A 25,422-nucleotide genomic window follows, 5' to 3' on the forward strand; every position below is an offset into this window, starting at 1 on the left:
ACATAACTGCAGAATTTGTTATCTCTCTGGATTAAAATTAGAGACTTTTACCAGAAAAATAACAGAGTCTATGTCAAGTCTATCTCAGGCCCACATATGGTCTCAATTCTAATATTATATAACCATTTATGAATGAGTTGCTTTAACTAGGCAACAATCAGTTCACCAATAGACAACTTTTACAAATCATTATTTTGAAATGCCTGATGTGTAAATAAAAATTGGTTGTAAAAGTAAATGGAAACTGAAAATAAGTTTCTCAAAAACATTAATATATCAGAGCTTGTTGAAAACATAAGGTCTGTATTTGGACCCATGACTGGCCATTTTTATGTGTCTCAATTGACCATTCAAGGATTTCATTATTTTCCTTTAATTTAATTTTAAAGGCTATAGTTTCAAAACATTTTTGAAGTAATGCACTTTTAATTTCATGTTTCCCAGGAGGCAAAAAGCTGTTCAAGTGGATGCAACAGTTTTTACTTGTATATGTATGATAGCTAGAGCCATAGGACCAGTTATCCAACAGGATATTAAAGAACTACTGGAGCAAATGCTTGCGGTTGGTCTCAGGTAATATATCATTTATGTTGTAATTGTTTATTTTAGTGGATGTTTTTAACATAGATTGATTCAAATTTAGGATTGTCAAGTTTTTCAGTGTTGAACTGGGCTTTTGAAAATACCACTGGATTTAAAGTTTATTTAGTTTATTATTTATTAGTCACAAGTAGGCTTACATTAACACTGCAATGAAGTTACTATGAAAATCCCCTAGTCGTCACATTCCGGCACCTGTTCGAGTACATTGAGGGAGAATTTAGCATGGCCAATGCACCTAACCCGCACATCTTTGGACTGTGGGAAGAAACCGGAGCACCCGGAGGAAACCGCGCAGATGCAGCGGGAATGTGCAAACTCCACACAGACAGTGACCCAAGCCGGGAGTCCAACCTGGGTCCCTGGTGCTGTGAGGCAGCAGTACTAACCACTGTGCCACCGTGACGCCCATAACTAATGACAGGAAGCAATATTATTGTGATTAACTCGATGCAATATGAAGCTATAATGGAAAGGTTATTGCACTAATGAGTTGTGTTACTTCCTGTTACCCAACTTTATTCATAAGCTTGTACAGAGATAATGTGTTTGCCAGAATAGGGGTATTTAAATCTGGATTTCAGTTTTGATAATTTCTCAGGCTGTAAGCTTTTCATTTGGAATTTGGCTTGAACTTATTGTTTACTTGTAAGCAAGTGATGACTTTGTCTGTAGTTGTGAACGTCCAGGTAAATTTAGTATAGCAGTGACTAATGACTGTCTTCTAAAAAATCTATCATATTGGATTCAGTCCAACAAAAATGAATTGATAAGATACTGGGTTTTACAAGCTAAGTTATTAGCTAATCAAGCAATCAATTTTATGTTAGCAAAGATGTGAACTTGCGTGTTACTGCTTCTTGTGCTTGCTAATGCACTTTATGTTGCTTCTATTTTCTGTGAATTCACTCTCTCCACTTGGAATAGAAATTTACTTTGGAGAATATAGACTGTCCCAGATCCAAAATGAAACTGTTTAACGTCCTTGTGAAGGTGGGATGCTTTGCATACACCAGATGGTCAACAATTTCTTATTGAGTTTAAAAAATGTGCTGTGAATCTTTAGGGTAGGTTGAATCTTGATAGCCAACCCAATGACAATATTTGTCACACTTCTGGCACGCAACTTTGCAATAATTATATTTGAAGAAGGAAACAAGTCGCGTACTTATTTGATATTTTGTAATATATAAATTGAATGCTAAGCTGAAATCCAGCTGGTCTTTGGAAGAATTAGTTTACTCGCTCGTAATGATCGTGCTAGTTACTAGTGTATCGCTGTTTCTGCTTTAAAGCCCTGCTCTGACAGCTGTACTGCATGATCTAAGCCGGCAAATACCGCAACTGAAGAAGGATATCCAGGATGGCTTACTGAAGATGTTGTCACTGGTGCTGATGCATAAACCCCTTCGACATCCAGGCATGCCGAAAAGTCTTGCCCATCAGCTCGCCTCCCCTAGCTTGACTAACATTCCTGAAGCAAGTGACGTTGGATGCATAACTCTTGCACTCCGCACCTTAGGCAACTTTGAATTTGAAGGTAAGTTGTAGCTTGTGCAGTCTTCATTTCAAGTGATATTAGAAGTCAAGGGATCATTAGAGCAACGTAGGGAAATATTAAAGTATTGAAAACAGAAAATGCTGGAAATACTTTGGTCAGGCAAAATCTCTAGAGAGAGACATATTTAACCTTTCATGTTGGTGACCTTTTGTAAAAACTGGAAAAAATTGGAGATGGAACAGATTTCAGGCAAATACTGAGGCAGGGGAAGGAGGGAATGAACAAAGGTGGAGGTCTACGATAGGGTGGCAGGGCTGACTGATTAAATGACAATGTGATGGAAGTCAAATGGGAAGGGTAACAGGACTGGTAAGGAAACAAAAGATAGGTCTTGGATGATGCAACAGCAGCTGCTGTCTAAAAATGAATGGGAATGGTGCTTATGATCTGAAATTGTTAAACTCATTGAGTCCAGAATACTGTGAAGTGCCTGATCAGTAACTGTTCTGCTGTTCCTCGAGCTTAGTTGAGTTTCTATAGAACGGCACAGGAAACCAGAGTGGAGAATTAAAATGATAAGCGACCAGAAACTTGGGGTCATACTTAAGGGTTGGAACAGAGGTGCTCTGCAAAACAATCACCCAATCTGCGCTGGATCTCCCCAGTATAAAGGAGACCACTTTTATGAGCAGCAAACACAATACACTGAATTGAAAGAAGTGCAATTAACTCACCACTTCACCTGGAAGAATTGTTTTGGCCCTGGATAGTGGAAAGGCAGGTGTTCAAGGTACTTTCAATTTGGACTCTCTGATCAAGCTTTTGATCACCAAAGCCAGTCTCTTCCTTTGCTATTCACTTTTGTACATTTACCCCTTGGTACAGTTTTGCTTCTGTCAAATTTTAGTTTGTTTTCGTAATGCCCTCTGGTTTCTGAATGGCAGTTACTGATTCAAGTAAAGTAACATGGCAGGGTGGTCTGAAGACTTATTACAGTTGTAATTTGAACTCTCGTAACGAGAGTAAATCATAAGCTCCTTAATATAGGTATTGATGACATTCACAGCATTATTTAATGATCTTTATATTCGCTTTTGAACTTTTAGTTGATGCAGTGAAAGGCAATCCTTGCAAAATCTTGCCATATAATAGAATGCAATTTGTGTTTTCAAGTGATGAATCATTTTTTTTGTGTTAATGCAGGTCACTCACTCACCCAGTTTGTCAGGCACTGTGCGGACCATTTCCTTAACAGTGAGCACAAAGAGATTCGAATGGAAGCATCTCGAACTTGTTCTCGACTCTTAACTCCATCAGTCCATCTAATTAGTGGACACGGGCATGTTGTCAGCCAGACAGCTGTCCAGGTGGTGGCCGATGTGCTTAGTAAACTCCTTGTTGTCGGAATTACTGATCCAGGTAATTAATTTTTTTTTAAAATTGGGTGAAATTTTGACATAATATGGTTCATGTGGTTCAGTGAATAAAATATTGTTGAACTTGCATCAAATTTTACCAGCTGGAATCTTAAGATTTTAATTCTTTCTTGCTTAAACTTCTGCTGCTTAAATTGATCATGAAGCATGTTGAACATTTCGGATTTCTCTAATGAAAATGATTTGGGCAAACTAACACAGCATAAGTGGTGCAATAAGCATTTGTTCTAAACAGTGCTGCATGAATATGTGCCAGTCCACTCAACCAGCAAAACTACAGTTTTTCTCCATCTTAGATGTCAGCTTTTAAATACCTGGAGTATCCTACTTGGAATTCCATTCCACGTTTTGTATAAGGATGCTCCCTATCTGCCAGTATGAACCTGTATCAGTATTTCTACTGAAACAGTTTAATTTAAAATAAGATTGGTTTTAAAGTTTAAAAGTTTATTTAATAGTGTCACAAGTAGGCTTACATTAAGGGTTAGAGGGATTAGCGGGCAAATATGTAGGGATATGGGGGTAAGGCCTGGGTGGGATTGTGGTCGGTGCAAACTCGATGGGCCCAATGGCCTCTTTCTGCACTGTAGGGTTTCTATGATTTCTACGAACACTGCAATGAAGTTACAACGAAAATCGCCGAGTCGCCACACTCTGGCGCCTGTTCGGGTACACTGAGGGAGAATTTAGCATAGCCAATGCACCTAACTAGCCCGTCCTTTGGACTGTGGGAGGAATGATGTGGAGATGCCGGCGTTGGACTGGGGTAAGCACAGTAAGAAGTCTCAACACCAGGTTAAAGTCCAACAGGTTTATTTGGTAGCACAAGCCACAAGCTTTCGGAGCACTGCCCCTTCATCAGGTGAGTGGGCGTTGTGTTCACAAACAGGGCATATATAGACACAAGCTCAATTTACAAGGTAATGGTTGGAATGCGAGTCTTTACAGGTAATCAAGTCTTAAAGGTACAGACAATGTGAGTGGAGAGAGGGTTAAGCACAGGTTAAAGAGATGTGTATTGTCTCCAGCTAAGAAGGTTAGTGAGATTTTGCTAAGTTGTGGGGGTGACATGAACCCAAGATCCCGGTTGAGGCTGTCCTCATGTGCGGAACTTGGCTATCAGTTTTTGCTCAGCGATTCTGCGTTGTCATGAAGGCCGCCTTGGAGAACGCTTACCCGAAGATTAGAGGCTGAATGCCCGTGACTGCTCAAATGTTCATCAACAGGAAGAGAACTATCTGGAGGATAGCAAATGTTGTCCCCTTGTTCAAGAAGGGGAGTAGAGACAAACCTGGTAATTATAGACTAGTGAGCCTTACTTCTGTTGTGGGCAAAGTTTTGGAAAGGACTATAAGAGATAGGATTTATAATCATCTCGAAAGGAATAATTTGATTAGGGATAGTCAACACGGTTTTGTGAAGGGTAGGTCGTGCCTCACAAACCTTATTCAGTTCTTTGAGAAGGTGACCAAAGAGGTGGATAAGGGTAAAGCAGTTGATGTGGTGTATATGGATTTCAGTAAAGCGTTTGATAAGGTTCCCCACGGTAAGCTATTGTAGAAGATACGGAGGCATGGGATTGAGGGGGATTTAGCAGTTTGGATCAGGAATTGGCTAGCTGTAAGAAGACAGAGGGTGGTGCTTGATGGGAAATGTTCATCCTGTTCAGTTACTAGTGGTGTACCGCAAGGATCTGTTTTGGGGCCACTGCTGTTTGTCATTTTTATAAATGACCTGGATGAGGGCGTAGAAGGATGGGTTAGTAAATTTGCGGATGACACTAAAGTCGGTGGAGTTGTGGACAGTGCGGAAGGTTGTTGCAGGTTACAGTGGGACATAGATAAGCTGCAGAGCTGGGCTGAGAGGTGGCAAATGGAGTTTAATGTGGAAAAATGTGAGGTGATTCACTTTGGAAGGAGTAACAGGATTACAGAGTACTGGGCTAATGGTAAGTTACTTGGTAGTGTGGATGAACAGAGAGATCTCGGTGTCCATGCGCATAGATCCCTGAAAGTTGGCACCCAGGCTGATAGGGTTGTTAAGAAGGTGTACGGAGTGTTAGCTTTTATTGATAGAGGGATTGAGTTTCGGAGCCAGGAAGTCATGTTGCAGCTGTACAAAACTCTGGAGCAGCCGCACTTGGAGTATTGCATACAGTTCTGGTCACCGCATTATAGGAAGGATGTGGACGCATTGGAAAGGGTGCAGAGGAGATTTACTAGGATGTTGCCTGATATGGTGGGAAGGTCTTATGAGGAAAGGCTGAGGGACTTGAGGTTGTTTTCGTTAGAGAGAAGAAGGTTAAGAGGTGACTTAATAGAGGCATACAAGATGATCAGAGGATTAGATAGGATGGATAGTGAGAGCCTTTTTCCTCGAATGGTGATAGCTAGCACGAGGGGACATAGCTTTAAATTGAGGGGTGATAGATATAGGACAGATGTCAAAGGTTAGTTCTTCACTCCAGAGAGTAGTAAGGGTGTGGAATGCCCTGCCTGCAGCAGTAGTGGACTCGTCAACATTAAGGGCATTTAAATGGTCATTGGATAAACATATGGATGATATTGGAACAGTGTAGGTTAGATGGGCTTTAGATTGGTTTCACTGGTCGGTGCAACATCGAGGGCCGAAGGGCCTGTACTGCGCTGTAATGTTCTAACACTCCTGCCTGGTGATTGTCAAGCGGTGTTCATTCATCCGTTGTCGTAGCGTCTGCATGGTCTCCCCAATGTATCATGCCTCGGAACATCCTTTCCTGCAGCGTATCAGGTAGACAACGTTGGCCGAGTTGCAAGAGTATGTACTGTGTACCTGGTGAATGGTGTTCTCACGTGAGATGATGGCATCCATGTCGATGATCCGGCACGTCTTGCAGAGGTTGCTGTGGCAGGGTTGTGTGGTGTCGTGGTCATTATTCTCCTGGAGGCTGGGTAATTTGCTGCGGACAATGGTCTGTTTGAGGTTATGCGGTTATTTGAAGGCAAGAAGTGGGGGTATGGAGATGGCCTTGGCAAGATGTTCGTCTTCATCGATGACATGTTGATGTCGTAGCTTCTCCGCTCCGGGGAAGTACTGGACGACAAAGGGTACTCTGTCCGCCGTGTCCCGTGTTTGCCTTCTGAGGAGGTCGGTGTGGTTTTTTGCTGTGGCGCATTGGAACTGTTGATCGATGAGTCGAGTGCCATATCCTGCTCTTATGAGGACATCTTTCAGCCGCTGGAGGTGACTGTTGCGATCCTCCTCATCTGAGCAGATCCTGTGTATACAGAGGGCTTGTCTGTAGGGGATGGCTTCTTTAATGTGTTTAGGGTGGAAGCTGAAGACGTGGAGCATCGTGACGTGATCCGTGGGCTTACGGTACAGTGAAGTGCTGAGGTGACCATCCTTGATGGAAATGCGTGTGTCCAAGAATGTAACCGATTCTGGAGAGTAGTCCATGGTGAGTCTGATGGTGGGATGGAACTTGTTGATTTGATGTCATATAGTTGTTTCAATGATTGTTCGCCATGAGTCGAAAGGAAGAAAATGTCATTGATGTATCTAGTGTATAGCATCAGTTGAAGGTCCTGTACGTTGGGGACACCATGCAGACGCTACGACAACAGATGAATGAACACCGCTCGACAATCATCAAAAAAGAGTGTTCCCTTCCTGGTGGGGAACACTTCAGCAGTCACGGGCATTCAGCCTCTGATCTTCGGGTAAGCGTTTTCCAAGGTGGCCTTCACAACACACGACAACGCAGAATTGCTGAGCAAAAACTGATAGCCAAGTTCCGCACACATGAGGACGGCCTCAACCAGGATCTTGGGTTCATGTCACACTATCTGTAACTCCCACAACTTGACTGGGCTTGCAAAATCTCACTAACTGTCCTGTCTGGAGACAATACACATCTCTTTAACCTGTGCTTAACCCCCTCTCCACTCACATTGTCTGTACCTTTAAGACTTGATTACCTGTAAAGACTCGCATTCCAACCATTATCTTGTAAATTGAACTTGTGTCTATATATGCCCTGTTTGTGAACACAAGTCCCACTCACCTGATGAAAGGGCGGTGCTCGAAAAGCTTGTGACTTGTGCTACCAAATAAACCTGTTGGACTTTAACCTGGTGTTGTGAGACTTTTTACTATGGGAGGAAACCAGAACCCCTGGAGGAAACCCACACAGATACAGGGAGAACGTGCAAACTCCGCACAGACAGTGACCCAAGCCGGGAATCGAACCCGGATCCCCGGCACTGTGAGGCAGCAGTGCTAAGCACTGTGCTGCCGTGCCGCCCCAAAGTTAAGGTCAGATGTGGGATTCAAGCCCATGCCTCCAGTTGGAGACCAAAACACCCAGCCCACGGGAAGGACTGAATCCTTGAGTCTGGTGCCTTAGACCAAACACTTGGGACAGGTAAATCTGGTCAGGATGACCATGATATTTATTGCCTGCTGTAGCTTTTGTGCCCCACTGTCATTTAGAATCTGATTTTATGAGAGTCAAAACTGCATGGGGCAACCTTTACCTGTAAACTGTACAGTAAACCTGACATTTTAGGGATAAAGTAACAACTGGAAACATTCCACAATTTTGCTATTGCACTATTTTATTTTTAAGTAGTAAACCTTTAAATATGTAACTTTATAATGGTAGTTGGGCGTAACAGATTAATAAATGTTAAAACTTGCTAGTTTTATTTTAATTCCTAATTTAATTCTCTCATTTATTCAGATCCTGACATTCGTTACTGTGTGTTGGCCTCATTGGACGAGCGATTTGATGCTCATTTAGCCCAGGCCGAGAACCTACAAGCTCTTTTTGTAGCACTGAATGATGAAGTGTTTGAAATTCGAGAACTCGCCATCTGCACTATCGGTAGACTGAGCAGCATGAATCCCGCGTTTGTGATGCCTTTTCTTCGCAAAATGCTGATACAGGTAGACATTTATTATTATTGTTCGGTGGTACATATGATTACAAACGGATGTACTTTGCATCCAGATAAATGAGGAAAGCAAAAAAAAACTATTGTTACCTTAAATATGAAGTCCACATTTTTCAACTTTAAAAAAATCTAAATACCAGGCAGAATCCTAGAGAATCTGTGTTGTTGTGCTATCACTCAAACCTCAATGTCCTATTATTGGAAGGATATTATTAAACTAGAAAGAGTGCAAAAAGACTTACAAGGATGCTACCGGGACTTGATGGTTTAAGTTATAAGGAGAGGCTGGATAGACCGGGACTTTTTTCACTGGAGCGTAGGTCCAGATCTTACAGAGGTCTATAAAATAATGAGGGGCATAGATCAGCTAGATGGTCAATATCTTTTCCCAAAGGTGGGAGAGTCTAAAACTAGAGGGCATAGGTTTAAGGTGAGAGGGGAGAGATACAAAAGGGTCCAGAGGGGCAATTTTTTCCACAGAGGGTGGTGAGCGTCTGGAACAAGCTGCCAGATGTAGTAGTGGAGGCAGGTATAATTTTGTCTTTTAAAAAACATTTAGACAGTTACATGGGTATAGAAGCAATTGCAGGCAATTGGGACTAGCCTAGGGGTTTTAAAAAAAAAGGTGGCATGGACAAGTTGGGCCGAAGGGCTTGTTTCCATGCTGTAAACCTCTATGACTCTATCCCATTGCCTGATACTGCTCATAGCACTCTAACCGATAGTTTAAAATTTTATATAGGCTCATCAATACCTGTTGTGATAAAAGCTAGAATTTCATTCTAGCATACTCAAGCAAAGGTGCTGCCTTCAATATTTTCCCAAATCCTTGTGCTTTTCTTTTGAATACTGAGAATTTTTCTATTCCAATTATCATCACTACTTTTCTTCAACCAAAATGTACCATCTCGTGCTTAATATCATTAATTTTCATTTTCTAGTCCATTCCCCATATTATCAATACCTCTTGATCTTCTAATACATGATCAACATGTGCTATTCTGGTACCATTGCAAATTTCAACACCATATTCTTAAGACCAATATTAAGATCATTGATTTGGTAAAAAGACCCTTGGTCAGACCCCAGAATGTGGGAGGAGGTCCGGTTAGGGACCAGTAGGGTTTTGTTTAACATAGTTAAAAGTTGAAATGAAAGGCACCTGCTTTTGGAATAGAGCCACAAAATTCCACAGATTTTGAAAAAACTTGATAAACTTTACTATACAAAGTTAGAAATGTACATAATTTTCATGTATGCCTGAGACTCTAACATTCAGAATTAACATGAGGTATGCACAAATTAGCAGACAAACTGCTCCTGCACACCACCTTACAGAGTAAATGACAGATGTAACCAAGAGTTGGAAGTGGTTCAGAGGCAGCTTACTGGATAGATGTATGGAAAGAGCAGGTTGTCTTATGAGGATAAGTTGGACAGGCAGGGCTTGTTTCCATTGCAGTTTAGAAGAGTAAGGGGTGACTTGATTGAAGCATGTAAGATCCAGGGTCTTGACAAAGTGGTCGTGGAAAGGATGATTCCTCCGTGGGTGTGTCCTGAACTAGGGAGCACTGTTTTAAAATTAGGGGTCGCCCTTATTGGACAGAGATGAGGAGGACTTTTTTTCTCTGAGGCTTGTGCAACTTTGTCTTAAAAATATTCAGTGACCCTACTTCCACTGCCTTCTGGACAGAGGTCGATAGATTCTTGTTAGGGAAGGGAATCCAAGGTTATTGGAGGTAGGTGGGAGAATACACAACTCTAATCATAAACAGATCAATCATAATCTTATTGAATGGCGGAGTAGGCTTGATGGGCTGAATGGCCTTCTCTTATTTTGTATGTTCATATTTTCGTAAGACAACAAGAACCCATAGATTTCTCAAGAACCCACCCAGACAGTCAATCAATCTCACCAAAACCTCGTCTTCCTCATGAGGGTTTCCAATCTCCACCTTTGACGATCCTGTGTTGGAATTCTCTCCACTGTCTGAAAAGTTGTTCACTCTTTAAAACTCTGTCTCCCCTTTTAGGGATTTCTAGTCCTCACTCTAGAATCCAATCACTGGTACATTCCAGCTCTTTAGCTACTCTGAGCAGAATACTGCTGCTGGGTTTCTCCGAGCTTCTATTTCCCCCCAGTTCCACTGAGCAAATGCTGCACGTGGGCTTCCTTGAGCTTCTCTGAACCCTGGCCCCCTCAGCAGCATGGAGCCAGTGACATCCCACTTCCTTCCCAGCTCCCAACTGGCTTCTTCTGAGAACCCAACTGCACAGAGCTACCAAATAGCTCTTGGAGCTTCACTTGGTCCCCAGTTCCTCAGAGCTAACAGCACTTCAGCTGCATGGAGTTAGCCACCTTCTTTTTCACCTGACTAAATGATTGACTAAAACTGACTGACTCTTGAACTGGTCTGGGGAACCTACCCTTGTTACTAGGCAGGAACCATTGGAATATGCTGTAAATTGAAACATTACAATTTCCACAGATTATTGTGCACATTGTTAGGAAAGCCAATGAGATAATTTAAGGAGTTGTGAGCATGTTACTATTTTCGGTGTAGAAACATTACCCTATATTTTGTCTTTACAGGTGCTAGAGACCTCTTTACAGTATGGTTTTGTGTTCATTTCAAATTCTTTCCGGAAATGTTTCTTTTGCCAGTAGATGGAGTGAGTGAGTGCCTTTTGTGTATTTTTAGGAAACATCGACTGAAAGATACTGGAAAGTAAATCACTGATCCAGTCTTGACTCTGCACACTGCCATCTATCTACATTGGATATTTCAGGGTGGGGAGGAGAAGAGAATAATTATTGAATTTAAAGTTTATTTATTAGACACAAGTAAGGCTTACATTAACATTGCAATGAAGTTACTGTGAAATTCCTCCAGTCGCCACAGTCCGGCGCCTGTTTGGGTCAATGCACCTAACCAGCACGTCTTACAGAATGTGTGTTAAATAGAAAGAAAGCATCTCGATCAGTGTTCCCTCTTTTTTGTTTTAAGTAAATAGTGGCCCCCTTCAATTGGTTTTGCATCACTGAGCACACACAGCAACTTAGAAAGGGACCAACTCGCACATGCCTGTGAAGGGGTTTTAGGTTGCTACGCAGTCACGCCATATACAGGGAACATTGATCACTCTGTAATTAAAAGCATTAATATGAAAAACAATGAACGTTAGTAAGTAATTTCATTTTTTATTTAATGGTAATTCATTGTTGTTGGGAGATTCTCAACAGCTTTTGTTCATTCAGTTGAGGTCTCAAGCAACACTGAAAACATGTTTGAGTTGGGGGTGGGAGGGGTGGGGGGGGCTCAAAATATGTAAACAATGTGAAACAGACTAGGTTAGGGATATTGTGTAGTTTTTAAACCTGTTCTGTGTTGAATTTTTTGCACAGCTCCTGCATCTCATTTTGCAAGGCTTAGAAGTCCAAGTTTCATCAGTCTTGTTTGTAGCTCAGACTTCTGGTGTTAATGGTCAATCTTGTAGCTTTTTTTTTTCACTGCTCTCTATATTTTTGCACTGTTTCCAGTGCTTGATTCTGTTCCTTTTTTAAAATTATCACAAATGGACATCATATCTAAGGTATGTTATCTGAGCACCATCCACTTTGATTGTGACTTTCTCCTGAACTGTGTTCTTTTTTTAGTTTAGTTCAAAATATGCTGCTGTGCATTGTTTGAACACATTGAGCATTAAACCTATTAAGATTGCTAAATCTCTATCAACTTCACCTCTGCGTGCATATACAAAGTCTTTGTGTACGTTTACTCCAACAGACTGAGGCCAGGATTTTCTGTCCCGCCTATGGCAGAATCGTCGTGGGCGGGATGGAAAATTTGATGGACCAGCCAAATTCCAATCTAAGTCTGTCCACGCGGAATCAGTTCTTCAGGCTGAATTACAGAACCAATGCCAGAGATGAGATCAAATGGTATATCTTTCTCAGAAAACGTTTGTGGCTCCGAGAAGCAGACTGGAGAATGGGATCGGCGAGTCCTTGGCAGGGCTTTGGAAGAAAAAGAGGCTTGTGTTTATGTGACACCTCCGGATGTTACAAAACTCTTTATAGCCAATGAAATACATTTTTGAAGGGTAGTGTCATGTCCGTTATAGACATGTCATTTTATGAACTTTCAGGCAGTACTTTTAAAAATTGGACATAAACAACCTGTTAAGGTGGCTGCTGCAAATTATGTAACTTTTGGCATTCAGACTACAGACCATATCAAGTTTCTGGTGAATATCTTCTTAAATATGGACATAGATAAGGATACCACACAGCAATTTGTTAAATTCACACATATCATTGTTTAAGGGCGGGCCAATACCTAAAGACTGTGGAGGTTCCAGATTGCCTGCCCCCATGATTCATAGAATCATAGAATCCCTACAGTGCAGAAGGAGGCTGTTCGGCCCATCGAGTCTGCACCGACCACAATCCCACCCAGCCCCTATCCCTGTAGCTCCACATATTTACCCTGCTAGTCCCCCGACACTAAGTGGCAATTTAGCATGGCCAATCATGGCTAACTCGCACATCTTTGGACTGTGGGAGGAAACATTCTGGACAAAAGGGAAGATTGAAATTCAATGGCCACTATTAACTTCCCAGTGCATCACTATGACCTTCCCAAACCAACTAGATTGGATGGGCCTCAGAAGTATTAACCCAGTAATCATATGATCAAAGCTGTTTTCAGTGACTGAACCCAGCGCCCATTAGATCCATCAGAACAATCAATCGTCAGTCAGCCTGAGAACCACACTCTGAAACTAGCTGCAGGTCATCAAGCAGCCAAAGTTTTTCCAGTTTCAAAGCTCACCTAAGAACCAGCCTCCTATATATTCAAATACAACAGACCTGATATGAATCCTTCACTTTACAAGACCCTTAATTCAGCTTTAAATCATCAAATCCATTCAAGAAATCACAGGCCTACCACATGGGAGACCGGAAATCGTTGATCAGGAGGAGCAGAAACGCGCCCCTTCCAACAACCCCTCCCAACCTGTGAAGGTATCTCCTTTGTGCTGATCATGAATTCCCTCTCCACTCTACAATGCAAACAGCCTCTGCCCACATCCTTCAAGTCCCAATCCCCAGCCTTCCAACCTCCCTGATTTTTGTGGATTGTCCCCAGCTGATTCCTGCTGGGGGGAAGGGAAGTCCGGGCAGGGGAAAGAGGGAGAGAGAGAGAGAAGGGGGTAATGTTATAAGGTCCTGCATTTCTTTGCCCTCTGCTGCACTCTAAATTCTGGGACCACTCATGCAGGAGTTGATGCAAGGAAGAGAAAAGAAGGGAAATAGAGGGATTTAATTCTGTTAAGGGAACTAAGTTGGAACGTGCCATTTCCTTTAAAGTCTCCAGTTTTGGAAATGGAAACATTATGATAAATCAAAACTCAACTGAGACACTGTTACAGGCTAAATCATTGCACAGTATAGGTCTCTCTCAGGTCTGCCCCAGGAGGAAATGAAATCATTTTCTGAATTATCTGGTGATCCTTTCAGTGTAAATTCAGAACAGATGTCAAACTTTCAGGGTCTCTGTTTTGTTCTGTAACTTTTGCAGATTTCGTTTTCATAGATTCCACCATTGCCACTCTCTCAGTGGATGCTAGGAGGCATGTAGGCATGGGCAGCATGGTGGCACAGTAATTAGCACTGCTGCCTCACAGCGCCAGGGACCGGGGTTCGATTCCTGGCTTGGATCACTGTCTGTGCAGAGTCTGCACGTTCTCCCCGTGTCTGTGTGTGTTTCCTCCGCGTGCTCCAGTTTCCTCCCACTGTCCGAAAGACATTCTGGCTAGGTGCATTGGCCATGCTAAATTCTCCCTCAGTGTATCCCAACAGGCGCTGGAGTGTGGCGACTCGGGGATTTTCACAGTAACTTCATTGCAGTGTTAACGTAAGCCTACTTGTGGCACTAATAAATAAACTTTAAAGTAGTGATCCAAGAAGGGCAAGCCTTGTGAATTTCCATCCCGTGCATTGAGTTGTCAGTCCTATAATCTAGACTCTGCAATAAATGTGTTGAAAATTATTTCATATCCTTTGCGAATAGTCCCAATAGTCTTTTCATGTGCAATAATTTTGGAATGAGAGATATTTGGATCTTTATTGGTTAATATAGTTAGGAACATTTCATATGGAATAACTCCATTGCCATCTGATTTGATAATTCTGTTCATTTCCCAACAATGTTCAGTATTGTTTCTTTGCCTGCATTCTGCAAAATGCATTAACAGTACAATGTTACCAGAAAGCACTTAAAGTAATCTGAATTACTTTATTCTGAATGTGTGGTGTTTTTCATTCCTGTATTTATTTATCGAATGCAAATCCCTGAACCCAAGCGACACACTCATTTGTTGAGTTGGTGATTAGTCCACCATTTAGTCTGCAGAGGAGAAACTCCTCCGTAATTTACATAATTGTTAGTGTCTTTCCACAAGTGCATTAAGGGGTTTGTACTGAGGACCCAGCAATAGAGTTTGGCTGCACAGGGGCCCTGGCTTATTTTGAACTTATTTTGAACCTATTTAGCAAGGACGACTATCATTATGACAGTTCAAAGCCCGCCATTCGACATATAGTTTTGTGACAAGGAACTTGTTAGTGACTTCCTGTCTTTCCCATTCCTTGATCCAAAGGATGTCTGCTGGTAGATCTTGCTCAGGAAGGGTGCTCCATTTGAGGTGCCAAGATAGAAGGTGGGCAGTAGGTGGGTTGAATAGGTCATCATGGAATGTTAAGTGAGCTGAAGCACAGATGATTTCAGCCAACTTCTGGGCTTTTGTCAATTGAGGAATGTGTAGTAGAGTGATGTTTGACAGGATAGGAAACCAAGGGAGGGATGTTGAACAGAGATTCCAGTTGTGATGTGCATTGTTGCATTCAGTTGAGCGTCAACACAACGTGTGTGCGATAACCTTTGTCAGACAGATGCACAGTAGTCTACTTTGGAATACGGAGATAGGACAAGTGCTGAGGTCCAAAATGTTGTTGCAGCAGCACCCCATATAGACCAAACTTGCATTAGCAGGTTGTTCCTAGTCTTGACCTTTGCTGCTGCTTTCTTCAAATGTTCTCGGAAGGCCAGATTCTACCTAGAGTCACTTCCAGGTATGGGGGGTGGGACTTGTGCTTTATTCTCTGGCCATTTATATAGACATGCAATTTTCTTGGCATTGGTACTGTGGAGGTGGGATACATTGGATATGGTTTTAAAGGGATTTAATGTGAGATGCTATGTGCTGCAGTAGTCCATCAATTTTGTAACATCTTGGTTAAGTGCAAAAGAATGGAGCTTGGGGTGGCACAACAGATGGCATCAGCATAGGTGAATTTGGGAGACATGGTTGGTAGGTCAGTCATAATATATGAATATTAGAACAGGATTGGGGCTAGCACTGAGCTCTGTAGTTGTCTTTTGGATTATCTTCTCTATGCACGGCACTTTATGGGTGGCACGATTAGCACTGCTGCTTCACAGCGCCAGGGACCCAGGTTCGATTCCCGGCTTGGGTCATTGTCTGTGTGGAGTTTGCACATTCTCCCCATGTCTTCATGGGTTTCCTCTGGGTGCTCCAGTTTCCTCCCACATTCTGAAAGACGTGCTGGTTAGGTACATTGACCTGAACAGCTGCCGCAGTATGGAGACGAGGGGAATTTCACAGTAACTTCATTGCAGTGTTAATGTAAGTCTTACTTGTGACTATTAAATAAACTTCATGCACTTTTCCCTTGCCCAATTTGTCTATTGAGAAGGAGTATTTCAGCAACTGTCCTGAACCAGGTTGGAAGTATGCTGCACAGCTTTATGAGCAGGCCAGTGCACCACTCTGTATTAAAGACAGCCTTGAAGTCCATTAGCACTATGTCAGTATTCAGGTTCTTTTGGAAGCCATTTTCAATATAGGTGGTGAGTGCCAGATCTTAATCACCGACCGCACCCCTTACAGAAGCCGCTTGGTCGACGTTCCAGAGTTGCGCATTGCAAGATAAGATGCTCAAAGATCTTGAAGTATACAGAAAGTAGCGAAATCGGTCAATATCTGGCCACTAATGTGAGATCTTTTCCAGGTTGCGTAGAACAGTTGTTGTCAAAATAAAAAAATGTATTGACTTTCAGTCCATTTGTAATTTATTTATGATTCATAGATTTTAACTGAACTAGAACACAGTGGAGTAGGTCGAAACAAAGAGCAAAGTGCCAGAATGTTGGGCCACCTGGTTTCAAATGCCCCCCGCCTTATCCGCCCATATATGGAGCCTATTCTCAAGGTAAGTGAGGAGAAGGAATGACTTTTCCTGCAGTGATTATTGTCAAAAATGAACCCGTCGTTGAAAGTTTAAAATTGCAATTTTATTAATGTTCATTGACAAGAAGAACACATATTAAATGTGGGGAAAATAGAAACTATGTATTTGTTGTCAAAAGACTGAAATTTCAAGTTGATGTAGAAATGAGTAATGAATGTAACTTGAATGGTCTATTTGAGCAGAGGAAAATACTGTGTAGTTGCAGCATTTTGATGAAGATAAAAGTAATTGTGCTGTTTTAAGGTTACAAAAACCAGTCTCTCATTTTGTATGCTTCTTCCCAGGCCTTAATCTTAAAACTGAAGGATCATGATCCCAACCCTGGTGTAATTGTTAGTGTTCTGGCCACAATCGGTGAACTTGCCCAGGTAAGGTTAATATTTGAGTATTTTGTACAATACAATTTGTTGCAAGTATGGATTAGAAACTTAAATATAAAATATGCAATACAATATGGGTGGAACAAAGTTGAATTATGTGGAAAGAGACCACAAGTATTTCAAAAACAGCAAGTTACTTTTGGACTGTAATCGGCATTATTGTTGCACATCGATCCAATACTCTCTGAACACAGTGAGGCTAAACAAATAACATTGTGATAATTGATCAATTGATCCATTTTGGTAGTGTTGGTTGAGGGAGAAATGTAGGCTGGGACATCCTTAGAACTCCATTGTTCATCTTTAAATGTGACCTTTAATACCCTGTGACCTTTAATACCCACCCGAACAAGCAGAAAGGAGCATCAGTTTAATGTCCCTTCTCAAAGACGTTACTACAGACAACATAACACTCCCACAGGACTGCATTGCAATGACATTCTGGGTTAGGGGCTTGAACCCTATCAGAAATATTCACGTTGCATTAAAGGTAGATTCCTGATTTTTGACTTGCTTTTATATATCTGGGAGGTGGAATGGAGACTGGTCAGTTGTAAGATTGAATGTTTAAAGCTTGAGTAGTGTAAATCTGTTCCTTAATTCACAGCCTTCTGTTTTCAATTGAGGCTTCTTAATGTTACTAATATTTGTTCCTGAAGGTGAGTGGATTGGAGATGCGAAAGTGGATGGATGAACTATTTCCTATCATAATGGATATGCTTCAGGATTCTTCTTCACTTGCGAAAAGACAGGTAGAACACTGCACACCCATTTATATTTCACCTGTGCTTTTTTATAGTAACAATTTAAATGACTACTAGAGTATTTCGAAAGTTGCAAATTAAGTGCTTTCATTTTTTTGTATACAGGTTGATGATTTAGATAAGTGCCTGCCAGTGAGGAGAAAAAAATCAGTATTATACTGATGACAAAGCCTCTTTAAATGTTGTAAATTGAGTCATGTTTATCAAATACACGAAGTGCTGAAATGGTTATCCTGTGGAACAATTCAGTGTGAAATAGAAGCATTGTTATTGCAACTACAAAAAATACAAAGTAAACTTTATGAAGATGTCGTCTTTGTGTAAAAGTTTTGTAAAGTAGTACTTCCAGTCACTAATGGTTTCAGAATTGGGTGATAATTTGTAAATTATTTTGGTTCCATGAAAAAAGTACAGTCCCAGTATTGATTGTCATTCTTGATCAACTCATATAAACGTCAAAGGGGAAAATTTGGATCCCAAATTTTACTCTAATTTAAGATGGTAAAATTAAGTCCGTAAAACTTCAGTCATTAACTTTGCACTGAGTTTGTCAATGTGAATAATGTGAAGACCAACAAAATTGACATTGTCTCATTGTTCTGTGTGAGACTTTCCAACTAAGTGTAATGTGAAACGGCATATGGTTTGCATTCTCACATCATCCACAATACTGGTTGGATGAAGCTTTAATGGCCTACAGCCTCAGATGCTCTGGAGAACTAGAACTTGCTCTGGAGAAGTGTTTGTCAGTTTTGTTTTTAAGATCAGCCCAGTTGATGCTCTGGAATCTAATTCCCAATTTCTGCTATTTAGCTTCAGGTTCCTGGCAGCATGAGTGAGAAGTTGGTAGACTATGGGAGAGGCCTGCAGCTGTGTTTCACTTTCCTGCACGTTTCCCTACACGGGAAACAAACTTGCCCCAAGGGTGCCCCATGCTTATCATAATGTCCCAAGGCAGGAAATCTTGGTGAACTGCTCCTATACAGCACTGGACCTGAGGAGTATTAGAAAAATTGGCCCGAGTCCTCTTTGATCCGTCTGGGTTTGAAACAAGCTGTAGCAGCGATTGTCAGCTTATCCTCCTGTGTATTTCTATTCCTGTATGTGTAGCTGAGATTTTAAACTGACATAGAAATGAGTAATGAATATAACTTGGATGGTTTATTTGTGTTGAGGGAAAAACTGTATAGTTGTAGCATATCAGTGAGGATAAAGTAATTGTGCTATTTTAATGTTACAAGTCCCAGTGTCATTTTCTTTTTGCTTGGTTCTACTTTTACCTAATCTACACTTCCAACTAGAAGCTTTAGACGGGCAGGAATTTCTCAAAAGATGCCCAAATTATTCTGAAAACTGTCTTTTTAGCAGGTGTGTGGCATGGGTTGGGGGAGATTGGAAATCCCTCCGTATGGAGTGGTGGGAGGAAACAACACCTGGCCTTCATGGCTGCTTTCCCACAGTGGCAAAAAGACTGGTGAATTTGAAATGTATGGGAAATCGAGAGATTAAATGCATAATGCCTGGCCATCAACAATAGTTCCGGATGTTAGTTCCCTCAACAGATTGTGTTGTCTTCTTGATTGATTATCTTCTGTATTTGCAATGGCAAACAAATGACTTAATGTGAAATTCATTTATCAAAAGGACTTGGACATATTAGAATTTGAATGAGCTTGGAGGAGCATATTTGACAGTCAGTTTAAAGTAACTGTTATTTTTGAAAGTTTAAAAATTACTCTGCCTTTTTGTTAACTTAATGTGAATTTTAATAATTGTAATGAGAATCTTATAGACTTGTCCTGCTTATTATTTAGAGTCATGATGTGGAGATGCCGGCGTTGGACTGGGGTAAACACAGTAAGAAGTTTAACAACACCAGGTTAAAGTCCAACAGGTTTATTTGGTAGCAAAAGCCACCATTTTGCTACCAAATAAACCTGTTGGACTTTAACCTGGTGTTGTTAAACTTCTTACTATTATTTAGAGATCAGTGATCGATTCTTTGAAGTTTTAATGAGGATCTAAAATTAGTTATTAGATCTTTGTTAATTTTTTAAAAATGTACTTACTATGAGTAGTACAGTGTTGGAGTACCAAAGTGGTGTGAATCTGTAGCTGTGATTTCAATATATCTGTGTGTACCTAAGATAAAGGCAAAATACTGTGGATGCTGGAATCTGAAACAAAAACAGAAAATGCTGGAAAATCTCAGCTGGTCTCTCAGCATCTGGAGAGAGAGTGGCACGGTAGCACAGTGGTTAGCACTGCTGCTTCACAGCTCCAGGGTCCTGAGTTCGATTCCCGGCTCGGGTCACTGTCTGTGTGGAGTTTGCACATTCTCCTTGTGTCTGCGTGGGTTTCCTCCGGGTGCTCCGGTTTCCTCCCACAGTCCAAAGATGTGCGGGATAGGTTGATTGGCCAGGTTAAAAATTGCCCCTTAGAGTCCTGGGATGTGTAGGTTAGAGGGATTAGCGGGTAAAATATGTGGGGGTAGGGCCTGGGTGGGATTGTGGTCGGTGCAGACTCGATGGGCCGAATGGCCTCCTTCTGCACTGTAGGGTTTCTATGTTTCTATGTTTAGTAGAGCCCAACGTATCATGACTGGATGACTCTTTGTCAGAGCTGGCGAAGGGTCATCCAGACACAAAACATTGGCTCCGTTCTCTCTCAGATGCCCTCAGACCTGCTGAGATTTTCCAGCACTTTTTGTTTTAGTACCTTTTGTGTATCTGATTTTCTCAATGTTGCTGTGGAAAAGCACTTCGTTCTTTAAAAAAATTGAAACCAGAAATCATAAACCAGTTAGTCCCAACATCTGTTGTCAGTAATTTGTTAGAGTCTATATCTAAGACAAAGATGACCAAATGATTAAAGTTTCAGCTGATGGGAGAAAGCCAGCATGAATTTTAGAGGTAGGTCATGCCTTATGAGTCTGATTTAAGCTTTTGAAGAGATGGCTAAAGCTGTGGATTAGGAAATGTTTATGGATGTTATTTCAATAGACTTTGAATAAAGCATTTGATAAAGAGCCTCATAAGAAACTATTAGCTAAAATTGAAGCTTATGGAATCAAAGACAAATTTTTGACCTGGTTAGAAAATTGGCAGAGCAGAAGGAAACAAACAAGTGGGATAATGGACAGGTTCTCTAATTGACATGAAGTGACCGTTGGTATCCTCCAAGGGCCTCAATTATTTAATCATTAATGACTTAGAGGAGGGATAAAAAAACCACATATCCAGGTTTGCCAACGATACAAAGAGAGGTGCCATTATAGATGGAAGTGTAAAATTGCCAAGAGGTATTGATAGATTAAATGCATGGGAAAAACTGTGGTAAATAGATTTTCATGTGGACAATGAGGTCATCAACTTTGAACTTAAAAAAGGTAGAACAGGACTTCTAAATGGTGAAAAGCTAGGAGCAGTGGCGGTCCAAAGCGATTTGAGGGCCTGAGTACGCAGATTATTAAGATATCATGAACTGGAACAGAAAATAATTAAATCGGCTAGCATTCCATTCAACTTTATATACAGAGGACTAGACTGCAACAGGATAGAAGTCCTGCTTTGGATATACTGATTAGATCATATGCATTCTAGTCCAGAAGACCAGTTGGTAAAGGATAAAATTGGAGCCAATTTTTACACTTGCGTTTATCCACAAAGTCACTCATTACGAGAATACACCTAATTTAACAACCACAGTTTTACTCTATTTATATGGAGCTCAAGTGAATAACCAGTTAATGCCCACCACCTGCATACAATTAACCTACACCATTAATATACAATTAACTGCTAACAGTTCTGAAGACCATACCTTTGAATGGATGCATTGGCCTTGAAGAGTGTCAAGTAGATTTACCAGAATGATATCTGAACCCTAAGAGTTAAACAATAAGGAGAGGTTAAACAAACAAGGGTTGTAATCCCTGGAATTTAAAATGTTACGGGTGATTTGATCCAAGTTTTCAAGATATTAAGGAGAACAAACAACAGATCTGATTGAGAAGTCTTCCTAGGATTAGGAAAAATGGCCAAACCTTGGAGTGAAATCAAGCAACACTTCTATTCACAAAGGATGTTAGGAATTTAGAACTCTTCCACAAACTGCTATCGATGCTGGATCAATTCTAAATTTTAATCTTGAGATTGATAGATGTCTGCTTGCTAAAAATGAAATGGGAGAAAGACTAGCATTTATATGGTGCCTTTCGTGACCACTGGATATCTTAATAATGCTTCATAGTAAATAGTGTACTTTTGAAATGCAGTCACTCTTGTAATGTAGGATATGCGGCAGCCAATTTGCACACAGCAAACTCCACCAAACAGCAATGCGACGATAATTTGTTTTTGTTATGCTGATTGAAGGGTAAATATTGGCCAGGGCATCCCTGCACTTCAAACTAGTGCCATAGAATCTTTTTTACCCACCCGAAAGTGCAGACGGGTCCTTGCTTTAATGCCACCTCTGAAATATGACACTTTCAAAAGTGTAGCATTCTCTCTCTTGATGTCCTGGAGCTAAACTTGAACTCAGAATCTTTGACTTGGAGGCAAATGTGCTGCCAGAAGCTTTGTCAGATCTGTTGAGGGTTCAGTAGATTTTTTCCCTCTTATTGGTTCTTTCACCACCTGCCGCAGGCCCAGATAGGCTGATATATCCTTCAGGACTCGGGCAGCAGAGCCAGTAATGGTGTTAATGAGCCAGTTTTGGGATTAACATTGAAATTCCCCATTCAGGGTACATTTTGTGCTCATGCTACCTTGAGTACTCCTTCCAAGTGGTGTTCAACCTGGAGGAGAACTAATTTTCATTAGCAGGATGTTTCCTTTCCCTGTTTGACCTGATGCCAAGAGACTTCATGGGATGTGGAATCAATGTTGAATCCCGACTGTATACCACTGTATAACACCAGGGATAATAATGAGACATTGGTTTTAGGTATGATTTAGTGAGCATAGCTATGATCTTGATTGGTGTGTGGGCCAGCTTTCCTAATTTGGTACTAGTTTTCGACTATTAGTGAGGAGCACTGATAATGGAATTTCGCCGCTATCCAGCGAAAAGCGTACTTTGCACCTTTGACAGACCAGACAAGGCTTTGGAGTTTTAAATTGGCCTTTATTCACACTATAGCAAGGAAGTCTGTCTTCCACTAGGTGGTGTACAGACTTACTGAGTGATACATGCCATGGGTAGATATATTTTTTGCTTATCTTGCAAGTGATTTGCATATACCAATTACAAGGATACATATGTTTGAAAGTCATTGATATCCAATCACAACTGATAGTTCTGATTACTTCATTTATGTCAGGTGAATATAGTTAACCAGTTATAGTCTCTATGTACTTGTCAAATTATAATAATTACTAACGAGGTACGTCTATATGGTTACACCATCCAAACATCCATGCCTGCTGTATGGCTGAGTTCTCACCCTCTGTCCCTTGGTCTGCTTGTTTGTGCTGCCCATCTGCAAGTGTAGGAAATGCATTGAAACATCTTCACAGCAGCTTCCCAGGGAACTGTGCTGTCCTTTATTTACAGGCGAAATTCTACTGCATTCAATGATTTTTACCTCCTTCAGTCTCCCTATTGGCCTTTGCCTTTACCCAAATGGGCTAAATTAGCAGTTGAAAGTTCTCCTCTGAACAGCAGCCACTACAAATGGACTTCAATACAGCAATGTATTGTATTCTAATTGGCCAAAATGAGGAAAGGTTAACTCCTAATTGTTTGATGGGGTGTGCGATCAAGCTGTGGTCTGGGTGGGCATGATCGATTTCTAATTTGTTTCCTGAGAGTGATAGTCACCTATTGATAGCATTTCCCATAGTTCCCTATTTTGAAGCTCAGGATGAAACTACATGGCCAACTGGGCAGTGTGTGCCTTTGTCCTTTCCAGTTCCAAGGCTAATGGTGGGTGGTATAACCATTTTTATCTTTCTTCAACTTCCCTGTAGCAATTTTTTTTTTAAAACAACATTACTTCATGGCATGTGACGTCAATAGCAAGACCAGTATTTGCCATTTCACTGGGCGGTTAAGCATTTGCCTGGGCCTCCTGGATTACTCGCCGAGTCACATTACCCATGACACCACTATCTCCCTGAATTTGATACAAACACAAGTGACCTTGCTAGGTCACTTCATAGGGAGTTAAGAGTTAAACACATTGTTGTGTTTCTAGAGTCACTTATGTGATTGAGTGAGAAATTGATTGAGTGTGAAACCAGGTGGGTTCATTATAGATTTATCATTAATGAATGGGTATTTTATTCCAGCTTTATTAATTTTATATTCCCTTTGCGTTGCCATTCTATAGTGAGATTTAAACAAATGTGTCCGGATCATTACTCCAAGCCTCTGGTTCACTAATTTTGGTTTACATTACCACTATGCTACTTTCCAGCTGTTTGAATCTGAAGGAAATGAATGGTTGTATTCAAGATTTTTTTGTTGAATTTCACCCTTCTTCTTCCGACTCATCACTGCCTGTTCCACTCTCCTCATTCCCCTCTTTTCTCTCTCTCCATTTCACCCCTTTCTCCCAATTAGCCCCTAGATCTCTCTCTGTTCTCCCCGTCCTTCTCTTTCCCCGTTCCATCTTCTTTCTTGATTGCCATTCCCCTTCCCCCCCCCCCCCTTCCTTCCTTCCCATTGTCCCTCCTCCTCTCTCTCTCTGTCACCCCCTCCTCTTTCTCCTCCTCTCTCCCCCCTTGCCCCTTCTCCTCCTCCTCCTTCTCCTCCTCTCCTCCTCCTCTCCTCTCCTCCTTCTCCTCTCTCTCCCCTTGCCCCTTCTCCTCCTGGTCTTTCTCCGCATTGCACCCCTCCCCCACTTCCACTCTCTCTCTCTCTATTGCTTCTCCTCCTGACTCCCTGTTGCCACCACCTTTCTTTTGATCCGCTTTTTCAAATATACATACAACTGATTCAATACCACAGAAATCATTCTATTATTGAATTTGGATTAACTATTGCTGTTTGTGTGTAAATTGACAGGTGGCGCTGTGGACACTGGGACAACAGGTTGCTTGCACAGGCTATGTGGTGGAACCTTACAGGAAATATCCATCTCTTCTTGAAGTGCTGCTAAACTTTCTTAAGACTGAGCAAAACCAGGGTATTCGGAGAGAGGTAAGGCATGGAAAATATAAAAGTACAGACTACCATTACACAGTTGATTTAAGTATACATCTAAACCTTTTCCATTGGAAGAAGGGAGTACTTTGATACAGTATGGATCCTTGATGATTTCAAATCATAGAATTCCTATGGTGTAGAAGAAGGCCGTTTGGCCCATCAAGTCTGCACCGACATCAATCCCACCCAGGCCCTAACCTCTTAATCCCACATATTTACCCTGCTAATCCTCCTGACACTAAGGGGCAATTTAGCGTGGCTAGCAACCTAGTCCACTTTGGATTGTGGGAGGAAACCGGAGCACTTGGAGG

The 25,422-nt window shown here is 41.3% G+C and overlaps 1 protein-coding gene across 6 annotated transcripts in view; it reads left to right on the forward strand.

Annotated features, from left to right (window-relative positions):
• mtor (mechanistic target of rapamycin kinase) overlaps positions 1 to 25,422 on the forward strand; it is a 316,990-nt gene that overhangs the window by 51,152 nt on the left and 240,416 nt on the right. For all 6 annotated transcript variants that reach the window (XM_078239102.1, XM_078239096.1, XM_078239101.1 and 3 more), the window contains exons 10-17: positions 445 to 573; positions 1,896 to 2,140; positions 3,305 to 3,520; positions 8,261 to 8,466; positions 16,651 to 16,773; positions 17,097 to 17,180; positions 17,852 to 17,944; positions 24,971 to 25,105. In XM_078239102.1, the coding sequence (XP_078095228.1) occupies positions 445 to 573; positions 1,896 to 2,140; positions 3,305 to 3,520; positions 8,261 to 8,466; positions 16,651 to 16,773; positions 17,097 to 17,180; positions 17,852 to 17,944; positions 24,971 to 25,105 (1,231 nt within the window). The remainder of the gene's footprint in view (positions 1 to 444; positions 574 to 1,895; positions 2,141 to 3,304; positions 3,521 to 8,260; positions 8,467 to 16,650; positions 16,774 to 17,096; positions 17,181 to 17,851; positions 17,945 to 24,970; positions 25,106 to 25,422) is intronic.

The sequence above is a fragment of the Mustelus asterias genome, chromosome 22, assembly GCF_964213995.1.
Source record: "Mustelus asterias chromosome 22, sMusAst1.hap1.1, whole genome shotgun sequence".
NCBI lineage: Eukaryota > Metazoa > Chordata > Chondrichthyes > Carcharhiniformes > Triakidae > Mustelus > Mustelus asterias.